This window comes from Euphorbia lathyris, chromosome 8, assembly GCF_963576675.1.
Source record: "Euphorbia lathyris chromosome 8, ddEupLath1.1, whole genome shotgun sequence".
In the NCBI taxonomy this organism is placed as follows: Eukaryota; Viridiplantae; Streptophyta; class Magnoliopsida; order Malpighiales; family Euphorbiaceae; genus Euphorbia; species Euphorbia lathyris.
Window position 1 is genome coordinate 43,748,657 of NC_088917.1, and position 19,921 is coordinate 43,768,577.

Here is a 19,921-nt window from a genome sequence, read left to right on the forward strand (position 1 = left end):
TCCTGACTGCTTGTCGCTTGACTCAGCAGCTTCCTCTTGAAGCTTTTGCTAGAAGGCTTCTAGATCCTTCTTCACGCTGAGTCGTCGTTTTGCTTGAAACGGCTACGTTTCATCTTCTTGGGCCGTGAGGTCTTGATTATGTTGACTTGGGCTTGACTTCCACTCATGTGCTTTTAGACTTTTAAATCTTAATGTCTTATAGATAAATAAACTCAACATTGAACAAACACATTAGTATAAATAAATCAAAGCATTTAAATTTAATGTGTAAGATTATTTTTTATCAATTACTTAAATAATTTTGTCAAATCAAAATCATGTGGAAAGGTGTTTCAACAGGATAGTCCAATCAGTCTTTTCGATCTATCCCTATAGATCTTAATCCCCAAGATGTAAGCTGCTTCTCCTAAGTCTTTCATGGAGAAATTACCAGATAACCAAACTTTCACCGTTTGCAACATCGTTTCCCATAAGTAGTATATCGTCAACATATAGTACTAAGAAAACGACTGAGCTCCCACTTATCTTCTTGTAAACACAAGCCTCTTCAGAGTTTTGTTCGAAACCAAATTGTTTTATGGTTTCATCAAAACGTTTGTTCCAGCTTCTAGATGCTTGCTTGAGTCCATAAATGGACCTTTGAAGTTTGCAAACCTTGGTTGCATCCTTTTACGTGAAACCTTCAGGTTGCATCATGTATACTTCCTCAAGCAGGTTTCCATTTAGGAAAGTTGTTTTCACATCCATTTGCCAAATCTCATAATCAAAATGAGCGGCAATTGCAAGCAATATTCTGATGGATTTGAACATGGCTACATAAGAGAAAGTCCCATCATAGTCAACTCCTTACTGTTGACGATACATGTTCGCTACTAACCTGGCTTTGTAGGTACTAACCTTTCCATCTATGTGTGTCTTCTTCTTGAAGATCCACTTGCACCCAATGGGTTTTATCCCTTCGGGTGGATCAACCAAAGTCCACACTTGGTTGGTATACATGGAGTCCATTTCAGAGTTCATGGCTTCAAGCCATGCTTTAGATTCTGGACTAGAAAGAGCTTCTTCGTAGGTTTCAGGTTTGTCATCTAACACAGGAACCACTTCATTATCTCCCACTAGAAAACCATATCTAACTGGGAGTTCACGAACTCTCTGAGACCTACGAGTGGGATATGACACTTGTGTTTCATCTAGTGAAATAGGTTCGGGTTCAAATTCCTCTTCCGCTGTCTCAGCATGTGTTTCCTCTTGAACTTCCTCAAGTTCAACTATGTTTCCATTCTGTGTTTCTTCTAGAAACACTGCATTTTTGGATACGATTACTTTCTGATCATCTGGATGATAGAAGTAATATCCTACAGTTTCCTTAGGATATCTAATGAAGAAGTATTTATCAGACTTAGAATCCAACTTATCTGATACTATTCTTTTAACGTAAGTTGAACATCCCCATATTCTCATGAAGGTGAAAACGGGTTTCTTTCCAATGAACAGTTCGAATGGAGTATAACTAGGGGATTTGGTGGGTACTCGGTTCAAGGTAAATAGAGCAGTTTCCAAGGCATAGCCCCAGAACGATTTTGGAAGAGATGCGGTGTCATCATGGATCGTACCATATCCAATAAGGTTCGATTTCTCCTCTCTGACACACCATTGTGCTGTGGTGTGTAAGGAGGTGTCTATTGTGAGCATATTCCACATTCATTTAGATAATTCATAAACTCTTCTGAAAGATATTCCCCACCTTGATAAGATCGAAGTATTTTAATAGTCTTTCCAGTTTTATTTTCAACTTCATTCTTAAAGCATTTGAATTTCTCAAAGGCTTCTGACTTGTGCTTCATCAAATAGATATAACCATATCTAGTATGATCATCTATGAAGCTAATGAAGTATCTGAATCCTCCTCTTGTTTGGACTGACATAGGACCACATACATCTGAATGTATTAATCCTAGAGTGTCTGATACACGCTGACCTTTATTGCTAAAGGGTGTTTTTGTCATTTTTTCTTTTAAACATGACTCACATGTTCCCATTGATTCACAATCAATTGAGTCTATAAGCCCATCTTGATGTAGCTTAAGCATGCTTCTCTGGTTTATATGGCCTAAACAACAATGCCACAAGTAAGTTGAATTATCTAGTCTAAGTCTGTTGGTATCAATTGTGAAAGCAGAAATCTTATCATTCAAAATATAAATCCCATTTAATGATATTCCTGAAAAATAGAAAATATTGTTTCTATAAAATTTGCAATTATTGTTCTTAATTGAAACATGAAAACCATCATCAACTAGACAGATAATAGAAATAATGTTACGAGACATCTCTGGAACATACAAACAGTTCCTCAATTCTATTACAAGTCCTGATAGTAGGTGTAGAACATAATCTCCAATCGCGAGTGCGGCAACCCTTGCTCCATTTCCAACTCGCAGATTTACGTCTCCTTTTTCTTCAAGTCCTTAGTCTGCCTTAGTTCCTGCATATTTGTACAAATATGAGATCCACATCCGGTGTCCAATACCCAAGATTCAGACTGCGAAATTGAGTTAATTTCAATATAGAACATACCAGAAGTTGAAGCACCGTTCTTTCCTTTCTTGAGAGAAACTAGGTACTCCTTGCAATTTCTCCTCCAATGCCCATCTTTACCATAGAAGTGGCATTCCCCTTTAGGCTTCTTAACTTGCTTCCCTTTGGCTTGGGCTGGCTTGCCTCCCTTGTTCTTCTTGGGATATTTTAGATTGGGAAAAATCTCTTTCCTCTTCTTTGATCCCTCAATCACAAGAGCGGGTATCACATTATCTTTCTTCATGTTGGGCTCAACAGTCATTAGTATATTGGTGAGCTCTTCAAGAGAGGTCTGTAAGTCATTCATCTAGTAGTTCATGATGAACTGGGAATAACTTTCTGGGAGGGATGTTAGAAGTAAGTCGACACTTAGTTCATGATCCATCGCGAAACCAATATTAGAAAGTTTGGTGATATAGCCAATCATCTTGACACAATGTGTCATAACAGATGTGCCCTCTTACATCCTGCTGCGAGACAGCAGTTTTGATATCTCAAAATGTTCACAACGAGTCTGTTTCCCAAACAGCTCTTTCAAGTGCATGACAATAGAATAAACATCCATCTCCTCATGTTGCCTCTGTAGTTCTGGTGTCATTGATGCAAGTATGATGCACCCTACATGTTCATCATCGGATCGTTGCTTCTGATAAACATCAATCTCTTCAATGGGTGCATCATCGATCGGAGCATCGGGTATCGACGTATCCAATACATACCATATGTTCAAGTGATTGATGACTCAAAAATGCACACACTAGGACCATGTCGTTAGGATCTAACCCTGCTATAGGATTGTCTGTGTAGAAAAGCACATGTATCCCTTGCTTTCTTAACCTTGTTGTAGGACCATGTCATTAGGATCGAATCCTGAAACTATAATCTTTTATTATCAACTGCAGATCACGCTAGTGCTTGCAGCTTTAACAAAAATAAGTAGCCAGTCATACTGGAGATCCTACTTCAATATCTTGCAATGGGAACCCAATGCTATGCATGATACCTTATTTGATGAGTTATTGATCTTCATTTACTAAGGTAAATAGTTTTGCTGCTACTTAAAATAATATTTTTCAGCAAGGTTATAAAACCGAATCAATTGTTTGATGTAATGTAATGTGTAGGTGTTGTTTGAGAAATTCAAATTAAAGAAGGAAGAAGGAAGAGGAAGAGAAGTCCAAGCCCATGAAATAAGTAGGGTAGAGGAAGTGATTCTGGGAGGCTACAATAAGAGAGTTCTGTAGATCCTAAATGGTGAGGCTGAGCATGTTTCTGACTATGAATAATTGTTCTACTTGAGATTTTCTTAACTGACTAGACTAGATTTTGAGCCTCTTCATAACTTGTGGTTTTGTTGCAGGAGATATTGCTAGTGAATAAAGCATGATCATTTTTATTTGTTTGAGACAAGTCCATGATCTCTAATCAAATGAAACTAGGATTTAATCTTTTTATCTCTAATTGAAAAGCTGCAGCGGATGACAATGTTTATTCAGAATAATTTCAGGAAACCCACTTGCAAAGCCCAAAATAATTGTTGACAAAAACTATAATTGAAGTTCAAAATTCTAAAGACATTCCACTTCTATCCTACCTAGACACTGGACAGTGCGCTAGCATGCTATAAGGGAGATGCATTAGTAAAAACTAAAAAGGCATAGATATACATTTCTTTAAGTTTGAATAGCTGCATATAAATTTTGATGATAAAATAATGAAAAGCAAGAAATATCAAATTATCAGTAGCAAAATAGACTAAATAATATCAGGTTAAGAAGGGGGAGAAAAGCTCCAAAAGAGATAATTTCTATTTACTTCATGACAAGTTCTCTGTTAGACAATCCATGGAACCCAAAACATGTACAAGAATCAATCATTTCAAACAAACACAATGGTTGCAGGTTGAAAATATATTTGTGCTCAAGCAAGTCACCTTAGCTTTGATCAACAATGCAAACATTGTGAAGTACTATCAGATAGCAGCGAGCCCCGTGACAAATTTATATCTTGTGGGATGACGGTTTTTAACAGTCATTTGAAGGGGGTTTTAGCGTAGTGCCTGGTGATGGACAAGCCCTCAGGTAAGATCTGAGTTGTTTCATTTCCTGGGAGAAAATGAATGCTATTGACAGCCATGTTAGGGATCAGCTCAAGATAGTGTTATCTTGTAAGTTGAGCTATTTGGCTCTGATACCACTTGTTGGTCCCTTGTGTTATGAAAATAAGCTCCTAAGGGGGGAGGGTTAAAGGAACTATTTAAAATTTTAAGATTTTAGGCTGACTTGTTTAAATTGTGAGTTATATTTTCTCACACATACTTAGCACAATGATACTGAGTGCACTCAGAGACAGCTTTAGTTGATCAGCAACTAAAGTTGAATTTGATGTTGATTCAGGAAATAGCACTTAGAAGTCTATTCATGAACTCAGAACTAGATCAAGCAACTCAGTAGGCTTAAGTTAACGCGTTTTCTTAGCCAGAAATAAAAGCAAGCAGATATGGGAGATAAGGGATAGAAAATGTTACTCAGCAGTTTATCCTGGTTCGGCCTCCTGACTACATCTAGTCCCCGGAATTCCTTTTCCGAGCTTTAATCCACTACTGAGCTCTTTTGGGTAGAGCACAAACCCTTTACAATAGTCAGAGAGCAATTACAAAGTACCGTCCTTTATATACCTACACTCAGCACTATTCAACTCTGATTGCTAAATACCGAGCAACTCAGAGTCTCCTAACTAAATTTAGTGATTGATAAAGTTTTGTTCTATAACAAAGAACACTTGAATGATCTAATCTATTGTTTACACAGAAGAATAAGAGTTTGTGTAAATGTCTTTGCTTTGCTTTTCAGAGGGAACTTCAAGTATGAATTTGCTCAGAGCTTTAGCTTGTTGAAGATCAAGTTCCAATGAAGCAAATGGCATGCCTTTTATAGTGACACTTCAAGGCATCAGTCATTTTGAATTTCGAAATACCCATTGGAGGGAAACGGCTCTGCTGTCCCTTTCATCCTCAGCGTTCAGTGCCACGACCAATAAGAACGAAGTCTTCTCTGTCTTGTTGATCCGTGCTTCAGTTACTTTACTCAGTATGCTTCAGATTGTCTCTCCATTTTTGGCAAAGATACCTAGACAGCACAACAACAGCTCGTTTGTTGTATCTGAACCTTTCCTCAATTTGATAGCCTTTGTCTGTAAGTTAGGAAGTCAACTTTGAAGCTTGTCTGCCTTCTCTTTTGCCCTTCGAAGTCAGCAGCTTCATTATGAAGGCATTGCTTTCCTTCTGGATCCTTCTTTCCACTGGGCTGAGTGGATCTAAAAGCCTTTGATCCGTTTGACCTTCTTCTTTGCTTTCTTGGGCCTTGACTTGGCTTATGGGCTTGGGCTTTATCTTTAATTTCTTTTGCACTTAGAATTTAATTTATTCAAAACACTCAACAAACACATTAGTAATAACAAATCAAGGCTTTTAAATTTAATGTGTTGGGAATTTATCTTAGGGATTTTAATTCTAATTTAAATAGATTTGTCAAATCAAAATTACTGTGGAAATGTGTTTTAACAGCTTGTGTATTATGCACGATATGGAAGCACCGCAATGATGCCCTGTAGCAAAATGCTCCTATGAATGCAGTTAAAGGATACAGATTTGTGTATTGTTTTATCATGGAATGGCAACGGGTGAGGAAGGAGAGTACACGACGGCTGATCGGTGCACCAGAAAACCAGCAGCACGGGATGACAGATCACCAGCAGTCGGGTCGATCAATGTCTACAGCTCCTTTTAGGCAGCGGTATGAAACCGATCAGATCGATAGGGATAGGCTGCAATCAGATTGATGGTGCCACGAGAGGGGAGTGAAGGCTAGAAGAGGTTGCAGCAGCGTTGTAGAGAAGGGACAGTAGCTACACGGGTTCCGTAGGCGGTGATTTTTGTAGATTTGTAGCAGCAGGTGCTGCTTCGTCAGAATGAGAGAAACGGACCTAGGAGGTTGATTGTTATCGCTAATCAGCATGGAGGAACTCAATGGTGTCACTGGGGAATGGTTGGTTGAAATGTAATATCGACGGGGCTACTTTTCAGTCAAACAACTATAGCGGTTGGGGAGCCGTGGTTCGAGATGAAAGTGGTAAATTCATGGCGGGGTGGGGGTTGATTGATGGAGTCCATGATGCACGTATGGTTGAAGCTTTTGCATTAAGGGCAAGTTTGATGTGGGCTCTTAACAGTGAGATGGATGGAGAGAGTTGTGTTTGAAACTGATGCTAAAGTGATTGCTGATGGAGTAAAGTCCAATAATTTGGACATTTCAATGTTTAGGGATTTGATTGGGGATATAAGGAACTAATGCTAAATAAAGCATTTAAGGTGAACTTTGTCCTCATACTAGCGAATAGAGTAGTTCATCTAGTAGCTAGAAATACTTTTTTCTATGCTAACAGCATCACTTATTTTTACTTGCGAGATTGGCTTGCACATATACATGAAGATATTATTACCTCCTTAATTTAAGAACCTCTTTTGCTTCCAAAAAAAAAAGTCAAAATAAATTACGCTCAAAATGTAATTTTAAAACATTCTTCTCTTCCTTTTCTAGAGTGAGAATGTCTCACCTCTCTCTTCATTTTCTTCTTTCCTGGGAACTTCTCCTTCCCTTCTCTAGTCTTCTTTTCCTTTTTCTTTGTTTTTTCATATCTTCCATTGACTCCCTTCTAATCAGATCTACTCGGGGGAGGAAGAATGAAGCTTGTCTTCCTTCTTCCTCCTCCTATTTATATTTTAGTTTCCGTTTTTAGCTTTATATTTATATTTTCTTGTTAGTTTGAAGTCTGTATTCCTTCTTTTATTCTTTTTTCGGTCTTAGCAAGAGCGGAAAAGGTTTATCTTGTCCGTAGATCTATAGATCTGCGTGGATGCACAAACAGAAAGGACTCAGATCTGAACGTCCGGAAGAGCCTAAATGATGAAGTATGGATTATAACGGTTTTTCAACGGGATTCGACTTACGAGAAGGATATGATTTCTATGTTTGTTGTATTTGTATCTTTTCTGGCTTTATTGCTCTTGGTAGTCTTTTTATTGCTTTTTATAGTCTATGTATTGCTTTTTGTAGTCTATTTCTTCCCTTTGTGGGTCTTTGCCTGAATGGGATGGAGGTTTTATTCCTCTTTGTTTCGTGTTGTAGTTGTATTTTTAAGTTAATGGAATGATATGTGGTATTTCATCAAAAAAAATGTTTTAAAACATTTTTTAATAATATAGTGAACGACAATTGAACGCATCAATTTCGATTTTAATACAAATATTAATTGATTATTATTTTCAATTTTAATACAAATATTAATTGATGAAACTTATATTTCAAAAAACACCATGCAAATCTACATATAGTTTGTATATATATAGAAAAAAACTTAATACATCATTTGCATTTTGAACTTGTCCAAAAAGCTTGATTGGTATTCTGAACTTTCAAAATATTCTGATAGTTCATTCAACTTGCATAAAATATTCAGGTAGTCTAATGAACTTGCATAAAATGTAAACAATTAATCACTCGATTGTAAAAAAAAGTAATTTAAATGCGAAAAATTTATTCCGTACATCTTAGAATATTATTACATATTAAAAATGAAGTTATTACTTGTTCAACTATAAAACTTATCGTCTCTAATATTAGAACCATATATCCCGATCTTGATCGTTTTAGTTTTTTTAAGATGCATGTTATACATCTTCCACATTTAACTTACTTTTTTGCAACCGAGTGGTCAATTAATTACATTTTGTGCAAGTTCAGAAGGCTAATTAAGCATTTTATATAAATTAAGAGAGCTATCGAAACACTTTGAAAGTTCAGAAATCCAATCAAGCTTTTTGAACAAGTTCAGAGGATGAATGATATATTAAGCCTAAAAAAAGGAAGACAAGTCAAAATTGATTGAGATGGATAGCAATCTCATAAAAAAAATTGTGAAAAGTACAAAAATAAACCTTGTGGTTACACCTGTTTTCGATCGGCATCCTTGTGGTTTAAAAGTTTACAAACTGGTACCTTAAGGTTCATTGTTAGCAAACACAAGCCAAATTGACTAACGGTGTTAAAAGTCAAAGGGAAAAGAGTTAATTTAGTCCTTATATTTATTTATTTTATAAATTAACCCCTCTTATTATCTGATAATCACAAACAAACCCGAAAATAAAAAATAAAAATTAATTACACCATCTTCTCATTTCTCTTTGATTTTCAATTGGTTCTAGAAAGATTAGGAATTCCGGGGGTAAATTTCATCTATGGTATACAACCTTTACCCTAAATCACATTTTGGTGTACAAACTTCAATTTGTCACACTAATATATACGTACTTAGGGGTGACCTCCCACTGTGATGTACAGCAGGTAAAAATGACCGGTCAACGCTCAGTCAACGCGCCACTTCAGCTTTGACCGGTCAAAAAGTCAAAAATTGACCCTTCAAATGTATAATTACTAAAATATCCTCCTTTTCTCTTTTAACCTTATCCTTCATCTTCTTCCCTCTATTTATTTCTCTCTCTAAATCATTTCCCTCTTTAAATTTCTTTCTCACTCTAACTCACCCCTCTCTCTCTAACCCTCTCTAAAGTGATTTGATTCTCATTTGTAGGTGGATGATTACCTGTAAATTAATTATATTATACAACTAACAAATTGAATTAATCAAAATCCACAGAGATCGAAACAACTCCAGACAACAATGGAAGCCTCAAACCAACGACGTCGTTTCAACTCTGCCTCTCTACCACTTTGCCCCATCTCTCGAAGTTAGACTCGAGGATTTCGAACTCCACGCCGTGGATCGCCTTCGAGGTTTTCATCACCCTTCTTATTCTTTCATTTCCAACAATTTCTCATTTCAGTGTTTGATGTCAATTTAATACTTGCGGGTTCCAGTTCTTAAAGCAATTTCCGATGGATTATCTCGCGGAAGAAAGCCCGATGAAATGGAAAAATTGGTAATTATTGTTTGTTTTCCGATTTTATAGTGATTCTCTCGATTTTGGGCTCTGATCTTTGCTACTGAATACTACTGATTGTCTCTGATCAGGTAAAAGAGTTATGGAAAGCTAATATGAAGCATCCATTGGCTTCGGAAGTTCTCAACAAGGATATTATATCCCACTTTGTTCTGCATCATAAGGACTTAATTCCTCACTAAAATTGAAATCATCTCCTTTCCCATGCCATTGAAGTCGGAATCGCTGCCTTCCTTGAAGGGAATAGGAAGAAAAAGAAAAAAATCGAGATGAGAGAGACGAGCTCTGATCGACAGGTGTCTTTGGTGGTTATGAACTTACTTTGTTTAATATAAGTTCAGATGAGTAGAGGAATTCTGAAGATGAGACAACAGAATTTGGAAGTGATGCGAGGGGTTTTGGCAATGGTGATTGTGCCAGTAGTGTTGTGTGGAGGACGAAGATCAGAGCCGGAAGAGAAAGAAAGAGAGGTGAGAGAGAGTGTAAGAGAGAGAAAGTAAAAGGGAGAAAAAGAAAATTAATAAAGAAAAAAGTATTTCTTATAAGGGTATATAAGTAATTCATGATTTTTTTTTTACTTTTTGACCGGTCAAAGCTGAGGTGGCGCGTTGACTGGGCATTGACCGGTCATTTTTACCTACTATACACCATAGTGGGAGGTCATCCCTAAGTACGTATATATTAGTGTGACAAATTGAAGTTTGTACACCAAAGTGTGATTTAGGGTAAAGGTTGTACACCATACAAATTTACCTGGAATTCCGGCGAAAAGTTGCAAGAAACTAAAGGGTCTGGGCTCGATTTTGTCTCTGGTAGTGAACAGAAGAAGGTAGAAATGGAAGAGACCGTTAACGATGTGAAAGCAAAGAAACGAAAAGAGATTGTTTGGAGAAAGGAATGAAGAATTTGAGTGACGTCTAATTGAAGTTTGCAAGGGCTCTAACATTGAAGAGAAGAAGGACCTTTTCGAAATGGAGAAAAGAGAGGCTGAAAAGAAGCAATTATTGGCAAAATCTCTCTCTCTCTCTCTCTAATTTCATGGATGTCCAAATAAACCAAGAAAACCAGATACCTAACACAGATCAACTGGTCAGATTCATCGACCAAACATGTCCTAAATTCCAAGAACCACCACCACCAATCCACACCCCTACAGAATCACCCAAAACGCTTCGTGCCCAAATGAATTACACTCTTCTTCCTACAAAAGAACACCTCCAACACGACAAAACATCCTCAGAAATGAAGGAGATGATGAAGATGAGAAACATTTACAGCATAGAAACAAAAGGAAGAGAAAGATCAACAGAAGAGCTTTAATAGAATTCATAATGCTTCTCTTTATAATGACATTAATTGTCACATAACATAACAACAAACTTATGTGGATGATACAGATTTGGAAATGGTGTCTTCTCCTGTTGGGTTTGTCGGGCTCAGTGTTTTTCTAATAGAGAGAAAGTATTATACTTCGTTTACGGATTGCGGAAAAGCTTCCAAAACTGTGCCTGGTTAGCCTTAGCTTTGGAGAATTCCGGCCAAGAGTTGCAAGAAACAAAACGCCTCTGCGAGAGAGAAAGAATAAAAAAAATTAAAAATTAAAAGGTGTCGATCAGGTGTAACATTTTTATACTTTTCCACAACAAAAATACCTACATTATCTATATTGGTCAAGCACACAACGCAAAAAAGACAAGCAAATAACTAATATTATAAAACTCTAACCAGATTGAATCCATCAATTCGACTAGTCAAATTGAAAACCGATCATATTTACGATCCAAGTGGAACTGATTTTTTTTTTTGCGTTTCCAACAAATCCAACAAAACCAGGGTCGAACTGAGAACCAATGTGACCCAATTTAATATAAAAAAAAATTGTGAAATTGTTGTAAATTTTGTGTACAGAATTTTAAAAAAAACTACAAAAAAAATGTTTATAGTTTGACTAATTTGCAAACTAAGATAGATTTGTTGTTGTTTTTTCACTTCTAAATATCAAACGACTATGAGGAATAAATAGACCTAAAATTTCAAAGGATTTGATTATCGAAACGATACCAACCTTACAGAAATGATTAAGAACAAACAAAATAAAATTGAAAGGAAATGAAGTGTTTGAATTGAAATTAAACTAAATATTTACAGACTGAGAAATAAACTTGAAAATGGAAAAACTGAATCTGAGAATTCTAAATTGCTGAAGTTTAGAGATAATTTGCTTTTGCGTGGGTGTGTTCAGTTGTTGAATTGTTTTGTTCAAGTTGTTTAGTTGTTGTCATGATTTCTTCCTTTTATAGATGTTGGAGGTAACTTCCTGCTTCTTTCCACTAATCCACGTTCTCCACCACAATGAGTAACCGCTCCACTTTGACTTCCACAATAAAATTGATTATGACGGTTTCTAACTTTCCAGCATTCTAATTGGTTCACAAAATACACGTTAAAATATTAAATGACCTTCGGATTTCCCTTTTAATTTACATTGGGTTTCCTCTGAGGTCCACCATAGGAAAATTAGTTTCCCCTAAGGTTCACTCTTAAAAAATCTACTTAGCAAAAAGTTAGACCAATTAATATATTAAAAATATTTAAGTGCCAAAAAATAAATTATGGTGCAAACACTTACCTATCAAGAAAACACAGCTCCCTAAATCGAAACTATAAATCAGATGTTGTACATTTTATGGTTTTTACTCTTTTGACAGTTTATAAAATGAATTGATAATAATTAAATTTATTTTAAACAACTGTAATTCAATTTTAAGATCTATGTGTTATCAATATGTAAATATAATTAAAATAAATAAATAAAAATATGCTTAATTACTATGAGAACTTAAAAACATACCACATGTCTATTTACTGAACAAATCATAAGCATTTTTTTAATTTGCAGTAAAAAAGTTGAAAACTACAAAAGTACACTGAACCAAAAGGCCTCCTATTTCAATGTGTCATTACTGATCCAAAAGCCTCCTATTTCAATGTGTCATTTGCATCAAAAGTTTATAAAAGCCCTTAAAGTTCACATTTCTTTCCCAAGTGGGATACAGACAATTAATTTCCTTTTATCTTCTTAAAAAAACCATTTCAAGTGTTTCACTTTGAATATCAATTTCTCATTTATCGTTTGTCCGACTAATCCAAATCATCCAATCCGACGAAGTGATCCACGAACTCTCTATAAATCCGGTTTAATATTCAGTCCCGCTATGATAACATTGCAAATAACAAGTATCATTTCATGTGCCTCACAACCACCGGTTAGATAATGCAATGCAAGTGTGAATTTAATCTAAATCAAACCGCAATAACAAAAAACACTGCATGTTTTCAATTTATCATCAATAGACGTGCCCAATCTTTTCAACTTGCATCCATTCAAAATATCTCCGGGCCATAAAACAAAACTTCCTTCTAAATACTAAACATTTCCTGCCTTGTAAAAATAAATTAAAATAGTGCCGAGTCTGATTCTTGAAAACACAGGCCAGGCCTCCCAACTCATTCCAGCTTTATCCTATCCATATCATTTATTACCCCTTCCAGCTGCACCAACAAAAATGACCCAACACATCACCCTCCAAACGATCTTACGAACTTCAAAGTTGGACATACTTATATATATAAAAGAAAAATATTCATACCTTGACAATTTGCCGCAAGAAGTAATCACCATATCGCTTCACCGCCTTTGATTCCACTACATGAATCATGTCCTGCACCACAAATACAAATGTTCAACTAACACATCTCTTGGAAGATTCAAACAAGTAAACATGAACAGGTTCCATTAAGTTCACAAACTCGAATGCCATAATTTCCATCCAATATGGCTGCATCCTGTCTAAGTTTTTTAAGAGAAACTACACCAGAAACAATATGCTAAGAAATTGCTATATATTTGTTAGAATTGTATGATTTATATCTGATCATGCATTGTACACTTCATGATTCAAATTTACCATCTTTTCAACCCGGAAATAAATAGCCACTATTTAACCTGATGTTCAATTCTCTAAATAATCTAAATAAATTTTCGCAAACAAGGTACTACTGATTGCAAAGAAAATGATATACATCGTCAATGTAGAAATCCACATCAGCATTAGATATGATCTTTCCCTCTACATCAACAGCATGAGTCTTGTGCTTGTATGTCATCAAGATCGTCCTGCATTAGGTAACACAAATTAAAACCTTGTTCACAAAACAAACTGAAGTATAATTCTAAAACAAGTAAAGATCATCACCTTAGGGTGGGCTCATCAACCTCCATGTAATTAGCAAGTTTTGAAAGGGATATGGTAGAATACACTTTCAGGAAGGTCCTGACTCCTGATAACAACTGTTGTTGCTTTACTTCATAAAGAAATAGCTTCAGTTGCAATCTGTAAGCATCCTGCAAAAGAGAGAATGTGCCATTAAATCACACAAATAGAAACACAGGCAGAATTCAAAGGGATGGAGAAAAAGTAGCAAATTTCAAAAGATCATGCCAAAGGAAAAAAAATATGAAGGAGCTTCCCCTCACAAGCATCCCCGACACACCAAAAAGAGTCCTAGGAAAAATATCTAGCGCATGTGTTAATGAACTATCTGAATAATCACATTGTTTTCCATGCAAATATATTGTACTATATAGCAATAAGAATTAGTACTATTGTGAATCCTCCTTGGGTCACATCTGCTGTGGTGGTAAACTATAATTTATTGTTTTTAGACCTGATACCCACTGTTGACTTTCATCCCGTCCACTCTTCCCTTTTAGGCATATGCTATATCCGAATTCTCTAATTTTCATAGTGAAGTTGAACAAGATGCAGGAGAAGCAATATATATATATATATATTATCATAAAGCACATCTTAACTTCACAGACTACTTCACCTCAAAAAATTAAAAGCCACATAGCTTAATTGAAGCCCGCAAATTGCTTTTCTGTAACATTAAATTTACATCAAAGATCAAGGGATATCACAGAAAGATGTGATATTCTATTCAACCATGCATAAGTGGTTTTTGCTCAATTAACTTGGTTGGTGATTACCTGGTTGTAGTTTACAAGAGGCTCTTCAAAATTTGGGGCTGAGGGAGTAATGAACTTAGGGCATGCATATGAGAACAGCTCATCATATATTGCAAATGCTTCATCATCATATCTTTGCATCCGAATCATTTTCTCACCATACTTCTCCCTCAATTGAGAATTCACAGTCTCCTCAACAAGCTTTACTTGTGGGCAAAGGGAAAGACAAATAGCCAGCAATGCATACATTTGCTCATTCTTCTTGAGTATCTGCTCATACTGTGGAGACTTCTGATGATATTGCTTGGTCTTGTATATGTACAACAGAATCTTATTGAACTCACGGATGGCATCCACATACCTTAAGAACATTGAGATGAATCGACAAACTCCATAAACAAGATGAATAATATGTAGAGAGAGATATTTGAGACAGATAACCCAGAAGCACAGCTAAAGCAAAAGAAACATGCAATACAACAACAACAACAACAAAGCCTTAGTCCCGAAATGATTCGGGGTCATCTAACATGAACCATCATATAAAACCGTGAAATCAAGTCGTGTCAGCGACACAAATTCTCTCCCTTCACTTTGTCCTATCCACTACCATATTTTCCTCAATCCCCAATAAACTCATATCACTCTCGATCACCCTCCTCCAAGTTTGCTTAGGTCTTCCCCTACCCCTCACCACTACATCCCTTTGCCACTCTTCAGTCCTCCTAACCGGCGCATCAAGCGCTCTTCGTCTTACTTTAAATAACAGGAAGATAGATTTCTTTTTCCTCATCTAGGAGATTGAATGATTGATGAAGGATACAGAATTTGGAATGAGTGGATGACAGAGTTTCCATCCTTTCCACCCTTAGTTATACCTCAGACTAGAGATGTTAACAATTTTTATTATACTCTATATAACATTTCAAAGGTACAATAAATCCTCCATTTAGACAAAACTCAGATAAAACCCAGATAATTGAAACCATCTAAAGATTGACTAACTAGTAACTCCAATATAATAAGGGATAGGACTCAAAAAAATAGAACAAAAGCAATATACGAAATGTGTATTCAGCTCCCAAGACATACCTCCGCAACATAAGATTGGCAAAACCATAATGGTATATTGTTGTTATGTGGCTTCCTATAACACTGGTGTAAACACCTTGTTGACTAATGTCAATCGGAAGTAGGCACTTTAGTCCAGTATGATAGTCACCCAAAAGGCAATGAACTCGGAGCAAACCAACCATGCTGAAATATCCCAATACCTTCAACACATTACTTCCACCACTGTAATCATACCCATCAGTGGCAGTAAATTGTTCAAGACCTTCTTTCTCCTGCTCCAAAATCTGAATGATCATTGACTTCTCCACCAGTGCTTGCAAGAAGTTGAGAACTCCATACACATTCCAAGCCTATAACAAACAATCAATGCAATAAAATAAACTCAAAGTTTCTTGAGAACTTAACACTCCATTTGCTTTCTCTTTCCCTATTTCCCCAACAACATTAAGTTATATAAGCAAATCAACTGCATTAATAAAGAAAAAAAAAATACTAAATATCAAAGATGATAGATACTTGATCATGTTGCCTCAAAAGCGCAATCTCTTGTTCAGTCTTGCTCTTCATTTTAGCTCTATACTGACAAAAGCTCTGAAATTGGTAGACAAATTCATCTACCATATCCCACAGCCACTGGTTCGGTAGTTGCATATTCACCACCCCGTGCAACACCACCTATTCATCCACAAGAACACATATAAAGACTCATAGAATATGCGAATCTCATTCCAAGCACAGCACCAACGCAATTAAGCAATAATACCTGGAAAAGGCTACAATAGTTATCCCAGCTATCAATCCTTTGCTTAAGAGTAGGCGAGAGACGAGCATAGAGGTGGCGGAACCACATCTCGCGATAAAGGAGGCAAAAAACGTGATCATTGTCGACATAGTGAGCAACGGCATCAACAGAAGGCCATGGGGTTTCCTTGAATAGACGCTCTGATAAGGTCTGGAAAGAGGTCTCATACATCTGGTGGATCTCATATACATTCTTCTCTCTAATGTGGCGGTACAGGTGGACGACGAAGGATTTCACCGAATCCGGCACGAAGTTTGGATCGTAGCCTAGGTCTTGGCGATGAGAGCCGCTCTGTTCATCGTAATTGGCGGCGGTGGCGGAGGGCTCATCGTAGTCATAGCCAGTTGCCATGGTTAAGGAATTCAGGAGCTCCCTTGGGTGTGTGGAAGGAGGAAGATATGGTAGATGAGCTTAGTTAGACTAGGGTTTAGTGAATTACAGAGGTGAGCTATTGGAATCTGTTGATTTGGGCTCCTTCACATAACAAGGCCCACTAATCGCTAGATACTTGTTCAGAAAAAGGGTCAAATACATGAATATAATTAAGTAGAAAATTACAACTAAGTCATATGACCAACTTTAATTTTTAATATGTCATTTTTTTCTATATATTATGATTTTATACTATAATTTAAAAAAATCTAGACTCCAATTCATAAATCATAAACCCTAAAAAAATATATTCTAGACTTTTAATTTATAAATTATAATCCTTAAAATATATTAAAAGTACTGATTTTACTAGTTTGAAATAATCCAAAATTATGACTTGATATAGTTGTAAATAGTTTTTAGTAGAGGTGCACACAAAAATCCAAAAAAAACCGAAAAACCAAATTAAGACCGAACCGAAAATAAGGTTAATCGAAACCGATGGACCAGTGTACGGTTTTTTAATTTTAAAAATAATGGTTAATGGTTACGGTTACGGTTTTTGTATTTCAAAAACCACAGTTAACCGAAACCGACCGAATATTAATTAAATGTTAAAAACATCTAAAATATATATTTATTTGTATATAATTGTATATTATCCCACTTAGAATAAATACAAGGACAATAATAAAAAAGTTAATAAGAAACACTAATTATTTTCGATGAAAGACTCGACTCATATTACCAATTTGTCACAAATTAGATAATTAGTGAAATTAATATATCTAAATATGGCTTAGTTGGTAAAGCACAAAAAATAATAATTTCAGTCCAAAAAAATAAACACGGTAATTTGATATTGTAAAGAGTTATTGTAAGGGGGAAATTAAAGGCATTTGGTTTATCTGCTGTTTATTGTTTATTGTTTGTTATTACAGTTTTCTGTTTCTTGTTGTTGTTGGAAAAACATAGATTTTTTGCTTTTGGAAAAGCAGAGATTTTATGCTTTTGGAAAAAGCTATTTTTCATGTATAAAAGACAAACAATAGTTCCTCAACCAAACAGTTAAAACTCTCATTTTTAATATGAAAAGACAAACATAAGGTGAAAATGGAATAAACAAAAAACTCTCGGTGTGTCCAATCCATAGTCTATAGTCCACACAGACACAATGCACACACATCTCCATCTCTGCTGTTAATCTCTTAAACTCGTCATTGACCCACCATTCCACGCTCACAATAAAAATTAGAATTCTCTTATTATTTTTATTTTTATTTACTAATGGTTAGAAACCGAAATAAAAGGTTAACCGACCGAAATAATTGGTTAACCAATTAGTGGTTAACCGAATTTAGTGGACTGGTGTACGGTTAGCATTTTTAAAAAATCGATTAAATGGTTAACCAGCCGAATTAACCTTAATGGACTAGTTAACCGATCATGTGCACCCATAGTTTTTAGAATATGAATTTCTGTGTAATTTTCCCTTAAAAAACATGAATTCGATTCAGATTAGAACTCAGTGGTGGATACAAACAAAAAAAAAAGGTTAAATACATAAATATCATAATTAAGTACAAAATTATAACTAAATCATATCACCAAACTTAATTCTTAATATGTTATTATTCTCTATATATTATAATTTTACATCATAATTTAAAAAATATAGACTCCAAGTCATAAATTATAAACCCTAAAAAATATATTGTAGACTTTTAATTTATAAATTTTAATTCTTAAAATATATTAAAAGTACTAATTTTAATCTCTAATAAAAAGATGGTTAGTCGTTGAATAAAAATATAATATAAATAATTGATTCTTAATAATATAAATTTCTTATATTCATTTTTTTATTTATTTTTTATCATTAAAATTATTATGCATTTTTATATTTACTAACATTTAAAAGATATAGACTTTTCAATAATAAATTATTAATAAATATGAAATAAGAATGTGACTAGAAGTGGAGAAAAACTCCTTAATAATAGAAAGCGAATGGAGATAGTAAATTGATCCGTTCGAATAAGCATTTGCTTCATTCGGATGTGGTCACACGCTTCTCAGCTTTATTAATCAAGTAACTGGTGATATCTTCTCTTTTATTGAAGACTAGCAATCTATGTCGATGGTTCTAAGTATAATTAATATCATACATAATCAAACTCATATTTGGCACTCAATCACGAGCCCGTTAGGCGGATGGTCTAAGCATATTGTGTCTCATCTACGCCTTGTAGATATTCTGGGTCTAAAGACTCATAGAGAGTATCACATGAGTTACACCTATGACACATTATACCATGTGATGCTTATAATGGATCGATCGAGAGCTTACTATTTCATAAGCATATATGCCCCTAGTTTGATATCCAATGTTTATGACCGATGAAACACCATCACAACCAAGATGCATACTAATTTTTAATTCATTACCATTCCCATGGTAACATCAGATCAAAGACATTTCGCGTTGGTATCTTTATTGCCTTACTGTTTCACTCTCTAGGTCCTCAACCCGTCAAACGTGAGTAGATCACTAATTCTTGATACTATATATGATTGATTCGCACAAGTAAACCATCATTACAAATTGCTACATTATGATTAGGGTATTGTCAATGCTATAATGTTTCAGGACTAGAGCATACACCAATAGGAACAAACAATTAACCATTTAATGTACCATTTATATCAAGTGGAATTAGATAGAAAAAGAATCGAATGAACTCGAGAATATCTTCAGCCTAAAACTGACTTCAAGGAAGATTTCGATGATGGGAATGCTTTTAAACTCTAGGAGAACGAAACATAGATGCTAATCACAATTCCATCAAACTTAAGATTCCTTCGTTCAAAGGTAAAAATGATCATGAATTATATTTGGAAGAGCAAGGAAAGTTGAAGCTTTTTTACAGTCATTATTACTCTAAGGAAAAGAAAGTTAAATTGGTTGTTTCTAACCAAATTATAATGGATCAACTTAGGGGTATGGACAAATATCCATCTATTTAATGAGGGCATCTAATCGACT

General features: G+C 35.3%; 1 protein-coding gene across 1 annotated transcript; it reads right to left on the reverse strand.

Moving 5' to 3' along the window:
- Nucleotides 1–12,909: 12,909 nt before the first annotated feature.
- Nucleotides 12,910–16,936, reverse strand: LOC136202780 (uncharacterized). The gene is made up of 8 exons (XM_065993652.1): nucleotides 16,465–16,936; nucleotides 16,218–16,376; nucleotides 15,720–16,051; nucleotides 14,649–14,988; nucleotides 13,852–14,000; nucleotides 13,679–13,772; nucleotides 13,246–13,317; nucleotides 12,910–13,147 (listed from the first exon to the last, which is right to left on the reverse strand). Exons 1-8 carry the CDS (start codon nucleotides 16,852–16,854, stop codon nucleotides 13,103–13,105), a joined length of 1,581 nt encoding a protein of 526 aa, XP_065849724.1. The 5' UTR covers nucleotides 16,855–16,936; the 3' UTR covers nucleotides 12,910–13,102.
- Between the last annotated feature and the right edge of the window lie 2,985 nt (nucleotides 16,937–19,921).